The sequence below is a fragment of the Amblyomma americanum genome, chromosome 5 (genome assembly GCF_052857255.1).
Source record: "Amblyomma americanum isolate KBUSLIRL-KWMA chromosome 5, ASM5285725v1, whole genome shotgun sequence".
NCBI classification, from domain to species: domain Eukaryota; kingdom Metazoa; phylum Arthropoda; class Arachnida; order Ixodida; family Ixodidae; genus Amblyomma; species Amblyomma americanum.
This window is the reverse complement of record NC_135501.1, coordinates 16929783-16948670: the sequence shown is the minus strand read 5'-3', so window position 1 is coordinate 16948670 and position 18888 is coordinate 16929783. Positions and strand designations below refer to the sequence as shown.

Here is an 18888-nt window from a genome sequence, read left to right as displayed (position 1 = left end):
ATGCTCGGGGAGCCCACGTTCCTGCCGACAGTTACGCTTCTCTTGGCGGTCCTGATTTTGGTTACTGGCTACTTTCAATGTCGAAGCAGACGTCTTCCTCCTGGTCCGCCTGGTCTGCCCTTCGTTGGAAACCTTTTCTCCGTCAAGCGCGAATTCTACTTCAGCGATTGCATCCGTTGGGCCAAGCTGTACGGCCCTGTGCTCAGGTAGGTTCCACGCACTATATAGGCCTTGTCAGTTCAACGCGCCGATTATACATCATCTGCCTGACAACGTCCACTGCAGTACAAAGCCCTCTCCCACATCTCTCCACTTAACACACTCTTGTACCAGATGAGGCTACCTAGTACCGGCAAACTTCTTTATCTCGTGCGCCCATCTAAACTTTTTCCGCCCCCTGCTACGCTTGCGTTCTCTTGGTATCCATTCCGTCACCTTTAACTACCATCGGCTATCTAGCCTTTGCAATGCATGCCTAGCCGACCCCCATTTCTTCTTTTTGATACAGATTATGATGTCTTTCACCCGTTTGTTCATTATTCTGCTCTGCCCTCTTCCTGTCCATTAGCCTTGCACCTCTCTTTTTCCTTTCCATAGCACGCTGCGTTTTACTTAATTTAATTTGAACCCTTTTTGATAGCCAGAACGTTTCTGGGCCAAATGTGAGTACCAGTAAGATAAACTTGTTATACGGCGTTGCACCGCAGAATGTACGGTAGATCTGAAATATATGCTCCTGCCTGGGTTCTAACTGCTTTCAGAAAGTGATGGACGTGACGACGGTTACAATACATAGGTTTTTATAAAATAATAGACGCCCGGCGATCCAATTCAGTGCCTGCGCTCTATCTGCATGCCAAGCCGAAGAAAAAGGGCACAGAAAGACCATACTTCCCCCCTCCCCCCACACACAAACAAACAATAAAAATGATAGCCGATTTTCGTATTTCAGCCAAATGCGAATTAGATGCTCTAGCAGTTCGATGTACCTATCCACAGTTTACGGATTGCAGGTGTTCAGGCAGCTATGGTGTGTTACCCCCGAATGCAGAAATGTAACTTGGCTCGCGCTTCGACTCAACTTCGGCAAGTCGAGTCGAAGCACCAAGGCGGCTTCAGAACGGTCAAGTTGGGTTTCGTGTTTCATAGATGCTCAACCTGACCTGCTTCGTCAAGTTAAGCGCGTGCTTGAAAGCGAGGGCGCATTGCTCGTCTGGGGATGAGAGTATTGAACAATCTATTATAATAACGCCCATTTTGCTCCTATAAAACAACGCATCTCGTTCAGCAGTCATAAACAGGCACTAGGTGTGAGTGACCTGCATAAAATTGCCAACAATAAAAACTACTTCAGTGCCACCCGCTGCTTCCGCTTGATTGACGTTTTTGGCTGGCAACGTGCTCCGCATTGAGCCAATCCTAGTTGAGCCATAGCCAGTTTTTCCCATGCTTTTTCTTTCTTGTGCACGTGTAGCTACTGGCAAGTCTTTCCCGCACGCGCTCTGTTCGCCTTAGTTCGAATCGCGGCAAGAAAATGTCTGAGCAATCATCACAAAAAGACTCCTGCTCCCAGCGGAGACCAGCGCCTCGGTTCACTTTCGAGGAAAAGGAATTGTTATTGTGTTTGGTTAATGCACGTCGGCATATATTAGAGTGCAAAAAAACCGATGTGTCGTCGCTGCCAAAAAAAAAAAAAAACGCCACTTGGAAGGAAATTGTCGGGCTGTTTAACAGCAATCACGGGGTGACCCGACGTGACCCCAATCAGCTCAAGAAATGCTGGGCCAACCTGAAACAAAAGTCGAAGGAGGAGGACGCGAGGAAAAAGAGAGACCGCCACAAGACAGGTGAGCGCGGCTTGCAGGCCGTTTACAAATGCTTGTTCCTGCATGCTTTGTATGCCATGGATAAGGGCATGATTATTCTACTTCGGTCTGCGTAAGCAGCGTGTACTGGAATGCATAGGTTTTTAGGAACAGTTTGATAACACGGAAATGGGCACTTATTAACGTTTCGGTGCAGTGTACTCCGCTTTATTTACAAACGTAGATAAATGCAACCTGCGTTAATCGTGTAAATAATGCACAAGAAGTATCCTGTACAGCCTCCGTAATTTTTAAAAACTACAGAGAATGTTTACTACATTGAAGTCAGTACGAAAGCATGCGATTTCTGCTGCATAGAAGACGACGATGAGCGGGCAGTGCAGTGGGACGGAGGGCTCGCGCCAGGCCAGCAGCGAATTGACAACGGACGATTTTGCTCGGAGTTGGTACCCTTCGCATACTATCGCGCCGCGGAGCCAAATTGGGTGCACCGTAGATTAGACAGTGCCCACACTGGCGACCTTCATGTTCATGATGATACTTGCCGCGCTATTGACAGTTGCTTGGTACTATTGAAAATCCAGAAGGCTGTACATACAGCTACCTACCTTTACTCATTCCTGGCACTGCTAGGACGGGTGGCACAAAAACGTAGCGAAAACAACACACAGTTGCATGCATTGGTGTGCCTTTGGTTGCTTTTGTGTGGCACTTCATGAACAAAATATTTTAATGGCACATTATCTATAAATTAAGAGTACTTCACTGTGTGCGGTGTCTTTTTTCTTTTCAGGAGGAGGGTCAGCTCAATGCACTGTGAGCGCTCAAAGTGAGCAAGTGATTGCTGTTGCCAGCCACATAATGACCAGGGTAGGCAACCAGACTGACTCTGATGGAGGCATTGACCTGCCACCAGTGGCAAGTTTGCCTGTTGTAAGATTGTTGCAGCCAATGGTGGATGGAGCAGGCAATGCAGAATTCCATTATGCAGGTAAAGAAAGCACTTTGCATGTTGTAGAAAAACAGCACTCCTCTCTTTATATTCCTTTGATGACAACGGCAGCGTTTACTGTCACAATTGACGCTCTTTCAATGTTTTTCATTGCCTCGAACCTGCTGTGAGGACTGTACGGCTCATCTACAACACATTATAAAAATCTCATTTAATACAACACTGTGGAAAGCTGCTCTACATGTGGTTGGCTGAATGTTTGTGCAGATAAAGGCTGCATTGGTTGACAGTGCGAAAGGATGACCTGCTCCAAGCTGCATGTTGTTGGACAGCACTCTGAACGCATTTTGTCTTGACGGCCTACGAGTGGTATGCTGTGTTCCTGTAGCGGAAGGCGAGGAGTTGGTTAACCGTCGGACAACGAGAGAGCAAGCATTCAGTGCTGCAACCTGAACTGCATTCATTATGACATTCTCTCCTGATGAGGTTTTTGAGTCTTGTTTGCCATTCCTGCCTCACATTAAACGAATGCCAACTTTAATGCAGTTTAATTTTACATGCACTCCTTCACATAAATTTTCATATTTCTGTGTACTTGTACATGATGGTGCTCCAGGGATAAGGTAACAACATTCTTGTGAATACTGGTGCAGCTTGCCTATGTGTAATGCTCAAAGCCTTTTCGAATTTGGCTGCTAGTTTCAAGGAAATTGTTAGTTTTGCAATGCAGAGGTTTCACTCGAAGCGCATGTTTTCTGTAGCCCTCAAGCTCAGGCTGCAGGCTCAGGCTGCAGTATTTTGTCACCTTTCTTGTATGCCTCATTTTGGCTTTGGTGTCGCATATATGCGGCGAAGCAGGCAGGCAGGCATGCATTACAAAAAAAAACCTTTGCAAAAAAATGAAAGTGGATTAGCTCAGCTACTCCAGGATATACAAAGTGAAAGCTGCGGCGTTCATTGGCATTGACAAAGTTCTAGACGCTGATGATTTTGAGGAAATGAAGGGCGTTTAACTGGCTCCCTGGGCAGAGGACACGCATGAGTGCAAACTAGCAAATATACTAAAATTAAAAAGAAACCCATTGAAAGAGCAAAAAAGCTGCATGTGCAGAGTTAGAGGATAACCACATGTGTAAAACTCGGGGCCTGCGTGACTATCACTACTGTATCAGCAGTAACAAATAAAATGAGGTCATCAGGCATATTTCAGAGTGAAAGGGGAGGAATATGGCAGAACAAAACCGACCGACTAAACTGGGGCCCCCAGAAACAACGGCAGCTATTTGGCGCTGAGAAGGGCAAGTGGTGCCATATATAAGAACATTATAAAGCTTCCGTTATAATGTCTCTTCACCAATTGACCCAACCATCTATGCTATTGAGGCAGACAGCTAATGTGTTGTAAGCTTAGATTTGTCTAACTAATTTTTACCTTTTCTTTATTACAGAAGACGACTGGGAACCTCCGCTCGTGTATGAGCCGCAGTCACCAGCGGCTGCTGTTGTTAGGAGTGGGGCAACTCGAGAAGCAGTTGAGCAGGAGAGCAATCTCTTTTTTCCTGTTGATGCTTCCTGTTGATGCAACCTGTTGATGCTTCCAGCACAGCTGCAGCAGGCTGCAGCAGTGCTACAGTTGCTTCTGGAGCTGCCGCTGGTCCCACTACTGCTGAAGCAGTGGCCACCGGTGACGCTGGCAGGGCTCCAAGAGGGCGTATGGCCCTTTTAGAAAGGTCCCTGGCAGATGAGAACGACTATAGAGCGGCCTTACTGCGCGAAGAGCATGGACTGCGTCTGCAACTGATGCGAGAGGACCACAACAGTATTCTGCAAGAGCGGCAGGAGAAAAAAACTCCTCGATATGCAGAAAAAAAATTGGAATTGGAAATCTTAGAAATTGAAAAATAAATCAAACTTGAACAGCTTCGTAGGCTGCGAGAGGCACCAGAATAAACGGTTCCTACGACTGAATGAAACTGGAATGCTGTGTGAATGCTTGCACAAATATTATGTGGCAAATCCACATAACTACACTTCATTTGCACATGCACGGTTTTAAGCACATGACTCGGTGGAAACAGACATACAGCCCCGTCACCGCCTTGCATGCAAGTCTGACAAGCTATCACAGAGGAGGAGGCAGGTAGGATGGTTGCGTGGTACTTCTGCTGCTATGGCTATATGGATCTTTGTATGCAAACAGCAATTTATTCATAGAAATACGCATTGCTGTATGCTACAAATATGGCTGCTCTAGGAAGGAAAAACCTCCCCTGGCATGGCTTGCAAAACCAACCAGTAGGGAAAATTGCAGGCCACATTGTTAAAGTTTTCATGTATAAAAAGTCTCAACAATATTGGCTCACGCAAGTCAACACCACATAAATGCTCAAAGGCCAACACCGCTCTCTACTCCTTCCATTATCTTTGCTGTCTCATCAAGCCTAAACCATCGCAGCTAGTGCCTCCTACTCAACAACCGAAACCCTTAAAGAATGCGATTCCTCCTATGCCGTCTACAAGGTGGGCCCTAGCTTGAGTCAATACAATGCCACAACCTCCTGCTTTGCTGAAGTAATCTATTGCTTCAAAAATATGGCGACCACATTCCTGTGACAACCCGCACTAGACATGACAAAAAAAGACTACAAAGAAGCATGCATCAAAAAAACACTTGCTGATGGCACCCACGTTCTGCTATTTCGAACCCCGCCAAACCATGTAACAATTTCAAAACATGCCAGTTCTCGATGAGTGGAATCAGTACAGTTCCTAGAAGCCCGGCTCAAATGCAAAGCCAGATTTAAGCTGTGACAGCCAACCAGTAACTGCAGGTACAAATCAAATGAACCGCTAGTTCAAGTGTTTGCATGTAAAAGATTTCACTACAGCACTTGCGAGCTAGAAGTAGCTACCTAGTCATATCACAAACCATTCATTGAACCACAAAACAAAATGTTGCAAACACTACTGGGGTCATAAATTATCTTTCAGTGGTCCACCATGACTGCGGCAGCAAGGCGTTCCCAAACATCAGTAGTGCCCGCTAACAATGATCTCGACTTACTGTTGGTGCTGGCTCATGACGACTCACTTTATGATCTAGGGTTTGTATTCAGCCATGCAAAGCAAGGCACCTAACAAACACCAAGTGCATTTGGCTCGAGAACAATGAATATTGAGTGCAACTGCTCGAAGACAGATTGTGTAGCCTGTGCAACATTTACAGGAGTTCTGTGTACGACCATGACCTTTACACTTGGAAATTAAAAATGCTCACAGGTCACACACTGTAGGTTGGTATGTTTCACCATGACACAACAACGCCTGGAGTCCTCTCCGCACATATGCTGCAGTGAACTTCGCTTTTTTCTCAGTGCCAGTTACTGCCCGTTATGCAACTTTGTTGTAAGAGATTGAGCTGGACGAGGCATGTGGATCATGTCAGGAAGCCCATTTCAGACCTAAAGAATCGACCTTTTGCACCATACTATGACAACAACCAACTCCCACTTTGGACAGAGATGAGAGAGAGCGACAATGCACAACAAACCACTCGAGCATCGTTCCTTGAAAAGAAGGCTCCAGTGTGATAGCTGAAGGTTCGACCGTTCTACACCATCTTGAAAGCAAACCAAATGAAAAGAATACACTCATGTTTTTTTTTACCTCAATACAGCCAAAAAAAGTGAGAAATTTAATAACTGATTCATAACACACCTCTGTTGGCAAGCCAGAAAACAAAACTTCGCAGTGATCTGGAATTGCATCATTGTAGGCAATCGGGAACGTCTCGTTTTGTTGTAAAAGGGATATTTGAAATTAATGATTGTGCAATGGCTTTTTCGGGCAGAAAGTACAAAGCGCAGAACAGCGTTCACAGACAGTCAACGGTTCCAGCAGCACCAACCCGAAGCACGCGCTCGCCGAGAGCAGTCCCGCTGCCACATGGGCACTTCTTTGTCATTACAATTGTGACATAAAAACAAATTCATACCCAACACATGGAAGACATGCAAGAGCCCAAGCTTGAAGTGCAAGCTGGGTGAAAGTAGAAAAGACGAAGTAGCAGAACTACTTGCTGCGAGGAACCTGAATTCCATGCCGCTACCAAAGCAGCCACACAAATGTTTGCTCTGTGGAAAGGTGCACAAGCCCTGCGACTGCTCCACCTAAGGCCTAACTGTTGTACTTTACCAAATCTGGTAATTTTTCACATGCGTGTAAGCAAAGCCGCAAAGGCAGCAGCTCTTAAACAAATGAACTGAGCGCCATTAAGACCCTCAGCAGCAGGGTCAACAAAAGCTTTTCTGGTATTCGCCTCCTGCAAGATCAATACAGCGTTCTTGAAAAATAGCATTTGAAATAGAACAATATAGCAAGAAATGCAGAACCTAGAAGTGGAAGAGTAGCAGCTTGTTAGTGCAACAAGCTCGCAACTTAAAAGCTTCCGAATCTGAGAAAAAATTCTAGTGTAAAGGGGTGTATTCGCAGTGAAGGTCTGCGGTCGTAGATCAGAGAGCGTCATGATGAGCACACTCTCAGGAGTCACTCAGGATCCCCAGCTGCACTTCGTCGACCTCTTCGTCCCGCCGCTTGAACTGCTGCTAGTCTTTCCCATTGCTCTAACATTTCTTTATTTCCTGCACAAAAGTTTGGATACGGGTAGCATGAGCAAGTGCGCATTATAAACATGCTTTATTCAAAATGCATGGGACAGTGTTGAGGACTGTAAATTTCTTACCTACGTGAAGCTCTTCTGGATAAGCACCCGTAGTGCCTGCATTCCCGACAAGCTGTCGCTGACAGCATCAACAGGTGGCAGGTGCTCTGGCCGCCTCACTGCTGTCGTGCTGGTGCGAGCCGGTGGAGCGTCCTGGATGGGAGCGCTTTCAATAGGAGGCTGCGGCTCCTTCATCAAACATGCAAAGTTCTGCAGGGCTGCACACGCTGTGATGATCACTGCAGCTTGTTTCGGCTTGTGCTGGAGCCCCATATCCTGACAAGGGAAGTGGCGCTTCCAGACACCGAATGTCCTTTCGACCACATTCCATGTCTTTATGTGGGTTTTTTGGTACCTGCACGTATAAAGGAATATTGCGTTGATTTAATGCCACAGCTCGAAAGTGTGGTCAAGCTTTGTCAACTTTGTCATGCACTGTCATTGGAAACATGTTAACTAACCTTCCTTGCGGTGAATTTGCACAGTGATTGCGTGGTGATATAGCGCCTAGAATGTAGTGCTACTCTTCATGGAGCATGGAGAACGAAGCTACACTCTTCATGGAGTACGAAGCTACATTATAACATGGTGTAGGAACAGCGCTAAGAACAGGACAGAAGTCAAACATGGAAGCACAGGGACGGGCGCCCGTCCCTGTGCTTCCATGTTTGACTTCTGTCCTGTTCTTAGCGCTGTTCCTACACCATGCAATACCAACTAGCCCGTCAACTCGCTCTCATAAACTACATTATAAAGCAGTACTAAAAGAAAATGCTGGGCCTCGATCGCATATTCCGAAGAGACACATTTAGCTATGTAGGACGACGTAGTGAAAGGCTCCGGAAATTTCTACCACCTGGGGTTCTTCAGCGTGCAAAGACGTCGCACAGAACACAGGCCTCCAGCATTTCGCCTCCATCGAAATGTGAACGCCGCGGCCGGGATCGAACCCGCGTCTTTCGGGCAAGTAATCTTGTGATTGTACGTTCGTAGCACCGCGAGGAAATAAATAAAATTACAGCACGTACACGACGCGAACGAATACGAATGAGCTGAACAGTCGTAACTGTTCAGAGAATTTCAATTTTCATTGCTCACCTCCACATTGATGGAGAAATAGCCTTTGGGGTTTCGGTAGACTTCCGCATCTGCGCCACCCGGGCTGTTGATGCGGACATGCGTGCAATCTATGCAGCCGGTCACACCAGGGAATTCACCGATCTCATAAAAGTCCCGCATCAGCTTTCCAAACTGCGAGACGGTTGGAAACTGCACCAGCATCGGGCGCAGGTGCTTGGCAATCAGCAAGGTGACCTTGCCAACTGCCGGCACACCGTGGGCTGCGAAATCCGCACCAGATCCCCGGTGACGGTTTGGAAAGTGCCGGCCCCATAAAACCTCAAAGCCAGGAGTAGCTGCAGCATCGAAGGAACAGGCTGTCCCCTGTTGTCGGGACTTTCACGCAGGGGCAACATGGTGAGCAGCTCCCGTACGGCGTTCTTGGAGAACCGATAGCGGGCGAGGAACTGCTCGTCGTCGTAGAGCTCCATGGGGTTCCCCCGATCTCGTAACGCTGGCCGTGGGATCTTCGGCAACGAATGGGCCTCAGAAAATACTACGTCCATGGCGTGGCAAGCGAACTCGAACGCAGCTACCCTCCGCGCGACGTCCGATCGGTAGGTGGCCATGTTGGAAAATACAACGAAGTCAGCTTCAAGCAAGCTCCTCAGCCGACTTGAAGTTGGACCGAACTAGGATCGAGCCAAGCCGGTTGCAAGTCGCACTTCAAGCCGAGTTTGGTTTATGAAACACGATGGAGCTCACTTGAGACCGATGGAAGTTAAGTTCGAGCCAAGTTACATTTCTGCATTCGGGGGTTAATGTCGATATATGCGGAATTCCTGATTCTCTCCATTCATAGATCTATGGGAGTCTTTCTACTACTCCTGGAGTAGTGTTGAAATCTGGGTCAGTTGGTACATGTTCAGGAGTAAAACCAGTCAAAAGACGGAACACAGCGAAGAGACGAGGCACACACACGACGACTGGACTAGAAACTGTGCTTTTAGAGCAAACTTTGCCACTTTTCTTGGGAGACTGTTTTCTTCTATAAAGCACAGTTGCTAGTCCAGTCGTCGTGTGTGTGCCTCGTCTCTTCGCTGTGTTCCGTCTTTTGACTGGTTTCACTCCTGTACTCTTGGAGCAGTGGTGCAGCGGTAAAGCGATCCACCACCGCTATTCTAAGGCAGGGGCTGCAATTTGTGGGGATTGGTTCGCGACCGAGGTTGCTCTTCCCGAGTAGCCTCTCACGATTAAGCGTGCCTGACATGGTGCGCGGGTAGCTAAGTATACATATACAACTACAAATTAAAAAAAATCGGAAAAGTTCACCTATTCACCTTGGTTTCGGTGGCTGTTAGCTTCCTTCATATGTTTGTCAAACAACGAGCACGGACGCACGCGCACACACACACACACACACACACACACACACACACACACACACACACACACACACACACACACACACACACACACACACACACACACACACACACACACACACACACACACACACACACACACACACACACACACACATCAGTGGGATAATAATACTTAATCTATTTCTTAAAGAACATTACTTATAAAGCAGCAGAAAAAACAACCATGCCGCCGGTTGGATCCGAACCCACGCCATCAGTGGGATAATAATACTTAAATTAATCTATTTCTTAAAGAACATTACTTATAAAGCAGCAGAAAAAACAACCATGCCGCCGGTTGGATCCGAACCCACGACCTCCGAATCTCGCGTCCGGTGCTCTACCAACTGAGCTACGGCGACGGCTGTCCAATTTGCTGCTCTCGTGGGTATTTATGTTTATCAGGTGTAAGCGAACCTTGAGAGTGTTCGTCAACGTCATCCTTGTCCATAGCGGTGGACGTAGCACGTCCTGTAATACCGCTAGTGTGACGTGCTCATATTTTCAACGCTTTATCCATAATTTTGCCTGTATAATCGCCCCTTTAACGCAGCTTCTTGCCGACACCCATACAAAAATGGCTATCATCTTTCTTTAGGATTTGTATTAACTTTTCATGTACACTGCTAACCTTTTTTTTCAATTAAATTCACCTGTGTTTTCAACTATTGACAATGTTGACGGTCTCCAAGAAAAACCTGTAGAGACAGCTTGGCGACGCCTGGGAGCCGGTGACAGGGAACAGTGACAGCAGTACAAGAAATATCTAAGATATCTACTATTCGGGAAAAAAAGCAGTCACATTGTATCATAATTTTCCAAAAATAAGAGGTGAAGGAAAAGTATATAGATATATGAAAGCCGTTATACACAGACAAGCGTTTACATGCACACGATACAAGAAAACCGATAACCGAACACATGACAGACACAACTTTATCATTGCTATATTCATTACACATGGTAAATTTTTACGCTAGAAACAGCAGGCACATTTCGGTCTATAAACATTGAACGCAAAGCTTGGTTTGTTATTACAGAATTACTAAGACTGAATACGTTGAACTTATTTAGTAACATTGGCACTGTGTACCTTAATGACTGCAGAAGGTAATTGGTTCGTTGGTGTGAAATCGCCCATTTTTCAGGGGCATGTGTTTTAGAAGTAGCGCAGCGTAACGATGCACCCTATAGCGTAATTAGAAATTCTTTATACTTTTCATTAGCAAAATGAAAGTGTTAAAGGAGGCGGTAACTTTAAACTTAGTAAAAGTAGAGACTTATACATTCTATCAACAATTATTAATACAAAGCTGGTAGAGTGTTACCTATTTGAATGTACTCCTGTCAGTAGAAAGTTAGTAGAATGTGATTTTTGCATTCTATGCTCGTTTTTAACAAAAAGCTGGTAGAATGTTACTTCTCTCTATATAAGCCTGTCAATCGAAAGTTGCTAGATAATTTTGGTGCAGTTTGACACATCGTGAGAAATAAATGAACAATCTGCGTGGTGTTTAAGGTGATTAAAACTGTCTTCTTTGCACAAGCGTGACGACATTTTACCTCAGTGTACGGCAAAATTATTTGCAGCTAAACAGTTTCGCTATATCGAAAAGCGTCAAACTTTATTCGTAGCAAATACATTTGGAATCAAGTAAGGGTTTAGAAAAACGTTTTAAAACAGAAACCATTCTATATTAATAATTTTCTCTTACTGCTGTTTATGTGCTGTTGTTAATACAAATATACTATTAACCGAGAAAACAATTTTTGGTCATTCAAACAAATGCTTAAAATATTCAGGTACTAAAGGCGAGCACTTCAAAGCTATTAAAGCATCGTTGAACACGAAACAAACATTAGTAGCCACATTCTCTTAAGGCCGATTCACACGATGGTCCGTAGGCCGCGGCCCGCGCATCACGTGTTCATGCGCCACTAAAAACTGGCCTGCCATCCGATGACGTCAAGCGGATGCGACGGAAAAAAAGAGCAGACGACGCGCTGGTTGTACCAGTGTTGCCAGATTATTTTAAAGTGTTTGGCAACGCTGGTCAAACTGGTTTTTCCTCCAGACCCATGACTGCGATTTAATGATGCATGTGCGGCCCTTTGTCCAATTCCTCAATGGTCTGGGCCGTCTTACTAGCCCAGTCGATCGCTTTGTCATGGTAGCGAACGCAGTGCAGCTTGCCAAAACAGCGCGCCAACTCAACGCCACTCAGAGAAATGCGGCAGCCGAAATGTTGGCAAGAGCGGCGGTTGCCAGAGCTAGCGCGCGCATCTTCGCGGGCCGCCGCTGATTACCGCGAGGGGACAGGCACTTGAACTTCCTCGGTTGTCCAGTCCGCGGGCCGACAGCACGCCTCTCAGTTTGGTGACGCACGAACACTTGATGCGCCGGCCGCGGGCGAACGGTCCGTCGTGTGAATCGGCCTTTAGCAGAGCACATTCTTCCAGCATTTGCTGATAGGAAGTAGATACAACTATCTTACTGCTTTCTTTGTTCTTCTGTAAGTAGAAATATACTAGAAACCGAAAGAACGTTTTCTTTTCATTCTATTAAATGCCTGAATTAATTAAATATTCTAGCGTAACATCAAAAGCAACTAAAGCAACCTTAAACATGAAACACTGATTACCAGTCGCATTTTCTTAGCCGAGTACATTCTATTAATATTTGTTGATATGAAAGTGATAGTTTTCTTACTGCTGTCTATATACTGCTGTCAGTATAACTGTTATAAACAAAAACGTAGCATATGGACGGGACGAAGAATGGCGAAGATAGGACGGTTGGTTCCACTTACAACTGAACAGAATGAGACGGTAAACCGCGCCCCATCCCGGAGCAACAACACGCATGCGCATGACTTAAAACAAGGTCCTTTCTTCGCCCTTCTTCGTCCCGTCCACATGCTACGTTTTTGTTTATAATATGTCTGACCAACTGACCCCTCAGTATAGTCGGTGAAATTTCAGTTTAAATGTACTAGACACCAAGAAAACATTTTTAGTAATGCGACTAAATGCCTAAAGTAATGAAGTACTGTAGCCGACAACTTCAAAGCAGCATCTAGGCCAACCTTGAACACGAAACAAAAATTAGCAGCCATATTCTCTTAGCCGAGCACAAACTGTGTTTTTTTAGCAATTTCATTTCAACTTTCCCAACAAGCCTTACTGCTTTCGCATCTTAGAGCGCGGGAAAGAAAGGTAAAAAAAAGTCTTGTCCAAAAACACTCCTGTAGTGGACATAGTCCAGGGTTTGACGAAAGTTCGTCTGGTTAGGCATTACTACAAGCAAAAGTACTACAGTCACTGGCCAAGTCAAAATAAAAACTTTTTGAAGTTTCGGAACCCGTAAGTGTTCATTGTTCACAATAAGGCTAAAATGACAAGCGGTCGAAACTTAAATGCGTAGAATTTGACGTAACGATTATGACGTAAGGATTGAAGATATTTACTGACGCGTGTTGATGGGAAATTGGTAAGTTTTTAGTTTGAATGCACTGTTGTTTAAGAAAGTTATCAGCAAATGAAATAATTGTCGTAAAAAATAAATGAGTTTCGTCAATAATAAAGTTTTATTGCCTCGCACTTCAAGGAATTTAAGAGAAATTTCTGAGCAATAATAGGAGTGAGTGGGATATTGTGTTTCACAAGAAAAATGAGGGGTTGGTTGCAGCAAACTAATTTCAGTGAGATATCATTCTACAAGAAAACAGAACTTTCTGCTGCTTATTCGTCCTTAATGTTTGTACTCAGGCAGTCGTAGTACAAATAAAACAGATTTAACATTTCAGAGCTAACACAGTTTCAGAAGAGCTGGACAGCCCCTCTTCCCAATTCGGTAACATGTTGATGTTGCTATTGCAATACATGCCAGGTCATATTTCACCGTGCAGTCGTAGCCACAGTATAATTTATCGTACGCCGGTGCTAAAGCTCTCTAGCCCTTTCGTCCCTGGATTTTTCAATTTGGTCGTATATTTTAGTGCTGCATGCTTTTACAATGACTAAGGCTCGATAAACACGTAGTAAAAAATAAAAACTCATGGTGCAAGTATTAAATGATTTACGGGTATGGTGTCAAAATTGGACATCAGGGCTCAGTGGGTGTAAAATGCGAAAGGAACTGTTCTGGTTGCCGCAATCGACCACAAAGAAATGAACGGAAAATTTTCTTATTTTGCAGTGTAGGGAACTCTAAAGAAGCCTTTTTCACCCTGTAAGGGATAGATCGATCTTGCAGTTGTCAGAAAAGACGCTGCTGTATCTTGTTTGCCAAGCGCGGAGCTCGGCACGTCTAAGTTTTAAGCTTGCGCGAAGCTCAATGCATCTGGTTTGTACCTGTTTTCAAGCCAGCTGTTTACTATAAAATAATTCCTAAACTGGAAGATAATCTGTCGTGTCTGTATCTTGATCAAATGATGTTCTCTACAGGTGCCAAGAAATTGTCTCTCATCCGTACAGCTTATGCGGCGCGGATACCTCCCGGTAGGGGAGAGAGCAGGAGCTGTTTATGAGCACACCGTATATGCTCTCAGATGAAAACCGCCAAACACACTGCATTGCTCCCAGAGTCGAGTGCGCCACACGTGGTGCACGAGTGGCGGTGCGCGAGTTTCAGTGTGAATACCCCGCTAGGTTCTTGCATTCACTGCCGATGCTCACGGGAGGAGGAGAGCGGCAGAGAAAAAAAGGAATAAAAGCGCAAGGTGAGGCGTGCTTTTATTGCGAAGCAATACTACTTTAGGTCGCATTTCAGCCCGTTCCGTGGCGAGGCGGTGGTAGGCACCATTGACCTTTAGCGTGACCTCGCTGCGTGACGTCACACCACTTGACCTAGAGTGACGTCACACCAGCTGTGTAAAAACGGGGCCCCATCTCACGCCGTCGCGAGGCGAGGCGGTAGCCACCAACGGCGGCCTAACTCCCGCTCCTCTCACCAGGGGCGCTACGGTCGGTGTGACGTCACACCAGCTGTGTAAAAACGGGGCCCCATCTCACGCCGTCGCGAGGCGAGGCGGTAGCCACCAACGGCGGCCTAACTCCCGCTCCTCTCACCAGGGGCGCTACGGTCGGTGTGACGTCACACCAGCTGTGTAAAAACGGGGCCCCATCTCACGCCGTCGCGAGGCGAGGCGGTAGCCACCAACGGCGGCCTAACTCCCGCTCCTCTCACGGTCAGAGTGACGTCACACCAGCTGTATAAAACAGCTCCGCTCCTCTCGCCAAGGCAGTCATACAGCCAGATGTTACGATGGTGCCTACGAACAAGGCAGCTCGGCAGAATGCAAAGAGGAAGCATCAGCGAGCTACGGAGACGGAAGAAGAACGAGAACGACTTTCTAAGCGGCGTGCCCAGTATGCAGCTCGGCGACAACGTGCAACCTCCTCTGTAGAAACAGCAGGGGCAAAGGAAGAAGTTATGAGTTTGCCCGACAGTGAGTCTCCTTCTACTAGTTCAGAACGCTGGAACGCGACTAAACGGCAGAGGCGTGTCCAAGAAATCCCGGACCAGCGGCAGCAGCGGCTCGAGAAGGAACGTGCGTTTCGAGAGAAGGAAAACGAAAAGCGAAGAAAACAGCGTGAAGAAGAAACGCCCCAGCAGAGACAAGAGCGTTCGAAGAAAAGACAGGAGAAATCTCTCACCAAGGCTGGCCCTGCTTCGCTATCACCAGGCTTAACCAAGATAAGCCACGGCCGTTTTTTTCTCTCACCATTCCTCTGCTCCGGTTGCTGTTCGCCGACATCCGAACATTCACCTTGTATGATGGCAAAAATTTCCATTTTCCAGTTCATCAGAAAGCTAATCTGAAGATTTCGTCCATTTGCTGCGATGAACATTCATGTCAGCAGTCCAGCGAACATACTAATAAAGACGCATCCGCAAAAATACTAGCAGATTCCCTTCTACAAAGATCACGTATAGTCACCTAATGGAAACCGCTGGCAACCGTTGAGCCCTGGTCGTTTTAAAATCGTACATGTCAAAAACGGGCTCAAGCGCAGCGTCTACGCATTGAATAATATGTACGACAGGGATATGAGCTTGGGTAGGCTTTTCACAAGCCATTTAATAACCCGAGCGCAAGAGAACAAATGGCTAGCGAGATGTAAGGCTACAAATTTGCTATACCTCGGCTTATTCACCCCATACCTACCATGCTGCTACTTCTTCCTTATACCGCACAGCTCAATGGAAATGCATGAGCAGTAATGCCGATAGTAACAGGAATCCCGGAGGAATATTGTATTAAAAATTAATAGTATTTTCTTCCGTTACTGAGGCGAAAGCGGAATAATTGTGTTGGGGTGTCAAGTGACACTGGGAGGGCCGAAAGAGCTAGTGGTAAGGACATTTTACTCTGGGATTTCCGAGAAATTAGTGTTGCACGCTAGAAAAAACATTTCGAAGTTTACCGTCGCACCGATCTGCTTCCACGCCGATCAATGACACGTTCTAGCCTGTTCAAAAGGGGCCCATATGATCTCCAGCTCCAGGAGAACTCATTCCTGAACCTCCACCACAAGCACACTTTCTTCCCCTCACAATACCCTGCGCACTGCCAGGCAAGCAAAAGCGCCCAGCCCACTTTATGCCACTCCACGTGGGAACGCCCAATTTAAACCCCCTCACTGCCCTCCTACCCGAGCAGCCAGCTGTGGCTGATCGCACGGGACTGAAAACCGCGCCCAGCAACCGCCGCATCGCTTCGCGCACTGAGGAAATTCCGCGTAACGTGTGAATGCTTACAGCTTCGAGAACTCAAGTTGGTTCGTTCCTGAGCGACTGTACATGCGAAACTTTGGGCAATAATAATTTTTATTTTCATTTTTTTTAATTTTTTTTGGGGGGGGGGGGGGGGCTGCCAGCGTATAACGAATGTTGATCGGAAATGAAGCTCAACACTGAAGCAGAGACGCTGGTAACAGAATCGGCTTGTCTTATAACCTGCAGCTGGGTGTAATTCATTTTCTGAAGCTGCTTATATATAGCAAGTATAGAGAAACAAGACAGGTAACAGCGGCCCGCTGGACTCAACTTCGATTACAAGGGCTTTACATGAGGAAGGTGCACGGCAATTAGAGCACTTTAAACCCTCATCCTTCAGTAGTTTTCGCGGTCTAGGGTAATCGTACTCGGCGATAGAAGAGGTTCGAATATGGAAAAAGCTGTAAGAGCTCCGCTCCCATAATCTGGGATGTGATCAGAACCCGCTTTGATCAGAGCATAAGCGCCGGCGCATTGCCTCTTCCGCACTTCCAATAGCATCTCCTTCAACGCAAAGACGGCTGTGGCAAGAGAAAATGCGGTAATAGTGGTACTTTATATTTCCCCGCACTGCAATGGCTCTGAGGGACCCGGGAAAGAAGTGTGGGGTTTTCAGGTAATTAAGCCCAGTAGACGTGCGGAAGCATGTGTTTATTCTTCGCCTCTTCTTACTGGCATCAGCATTAGGAGGCAAACGCGGTTCTCGCTCTTCATCTTCACACCAAGCCGCCGTGGTGGCTTAGTGGCTACGGCGCTCGGCTGCTGACCCGAAAGACGCGGGTTCAATTCCGGCCACGCTGTCCGAATTTCGATGGAGGCAAAATTCTAGAGGCCTGTATACTGTGCGATGTCAGTGCACGGTAAAGAACCCCTGGAGGTCGAAATTTCTGGAGCCCTTCACTACGGCGTCCCTCATAGCCCGAGTCGCTTTAAGACGTAAAACGGCCATAAACTAAACTGAACTCATCTTCACACCCTCTCTCCACTCCGCGGCAGCGGGCGCGACGCCCTCTTCTCATTGTTTAAAGCTGGCGTGACGCTGCTCCGAACTGACCTTGGCTTAGCAGAGTAACTCCGAGGCTTCACACAAGATTCTTGGTAGGGTTTGACCCCGCTAAGTAGTGTCTTAGCCTGAAAATGTGAGCTGTGCGTATCTTATCGGTCAGCGCACAGCCGAATGCAAGGTTCAACGATGGCGATAGATTCGACTCTTGCAGCGGCGGTGCTGGCAGCACCCGAATACCGATTCCACTTGAGCCCCGCCGCGGTGGCTCAGTGGTTAGGGCGCTCGACTACTGATCCGGAGTTCCCGGGCTCGAACCCGACCGCGGCGGCTGCGTTTTTATGGAGGAAAAACGCTAAGGCGCCCGTGTGCTGTGCGATGTCAGTGCACGTTAAAGATCCCCAGGTGGTCGAAATTATTCCGGAGTCCTCCACTACGGCACCTATTCATTCTTTCTTCTTTCACTCCCTCCTTTATCCCTTCCCTTACGGCGCGGTTCAGGTGTCCAAAGATATATGAGACAGATACTGCGCCATTTCCTTTCCCCAAAAACCAATTATTATTATATTATTATTATTATTATTATTCCACTTGATGCCGTGCGCACACACCTCAGGTTGTATAAACACACGCTCACACAGAACTTGTAAGAAGCGCTGCCGCCGGCTGCGCATTCGCAAAGGGAGCAAGAGCAGCTGTAAACTCCAGTAAAGAACGGTCTGCAGGGATGCGCAGTGAAGTAGAAGGGCGGAGCGAAATGACTGGCGTTGTGGACGCTTAACTTTAGAAACTCTGATGTCACCTGAAATAAAAATCACGCCGACAAAATAATTCCTCAGTGGGCGATGGTAAATAACAATGGCTATAAGATGCCCCATGTTTTACTTGATATTTCTCTGGAAAACCTCAGTTCCCATAAAACGTGTCACGGGAAGTCTATAACTATTTCTCTTATGTTTAGGAAAGAAGCCAATTTTTTCTTTTAAAAAATCACTACAGTGACGGATTGGCCTTATTTATAAACGAAAATTTGTGTGCAATCATTTTTTTATTTCTCATGGGAAAAGGACTATATCCAGACATCGTTCAGAAAAAAATACAGTTACGAAAGAAAAAAGAA

The 18888-nt window shown here is 46.4% G+C and overlaps 1 protein-coding gene across 1 annotated transcript in view; it reads left to right on the top strand.

Annotated features, from left to right (window-relative positions):
* Positions 1 to 18888, top strand: part of LOC144133721 (cytochrome P450 2J4-like) — a 443483-nt gene continuing 424595 nt past the window's right edge. The window contains exon 1 of the mRNA XM_077666855.1: positions 1 to 206. Coding sequence (XP_077522981.1) covers positions 1 to 206 — 206 coding nt within the window. The remainder of the gene's footprint in view (positions 207 to 18888) is intronic.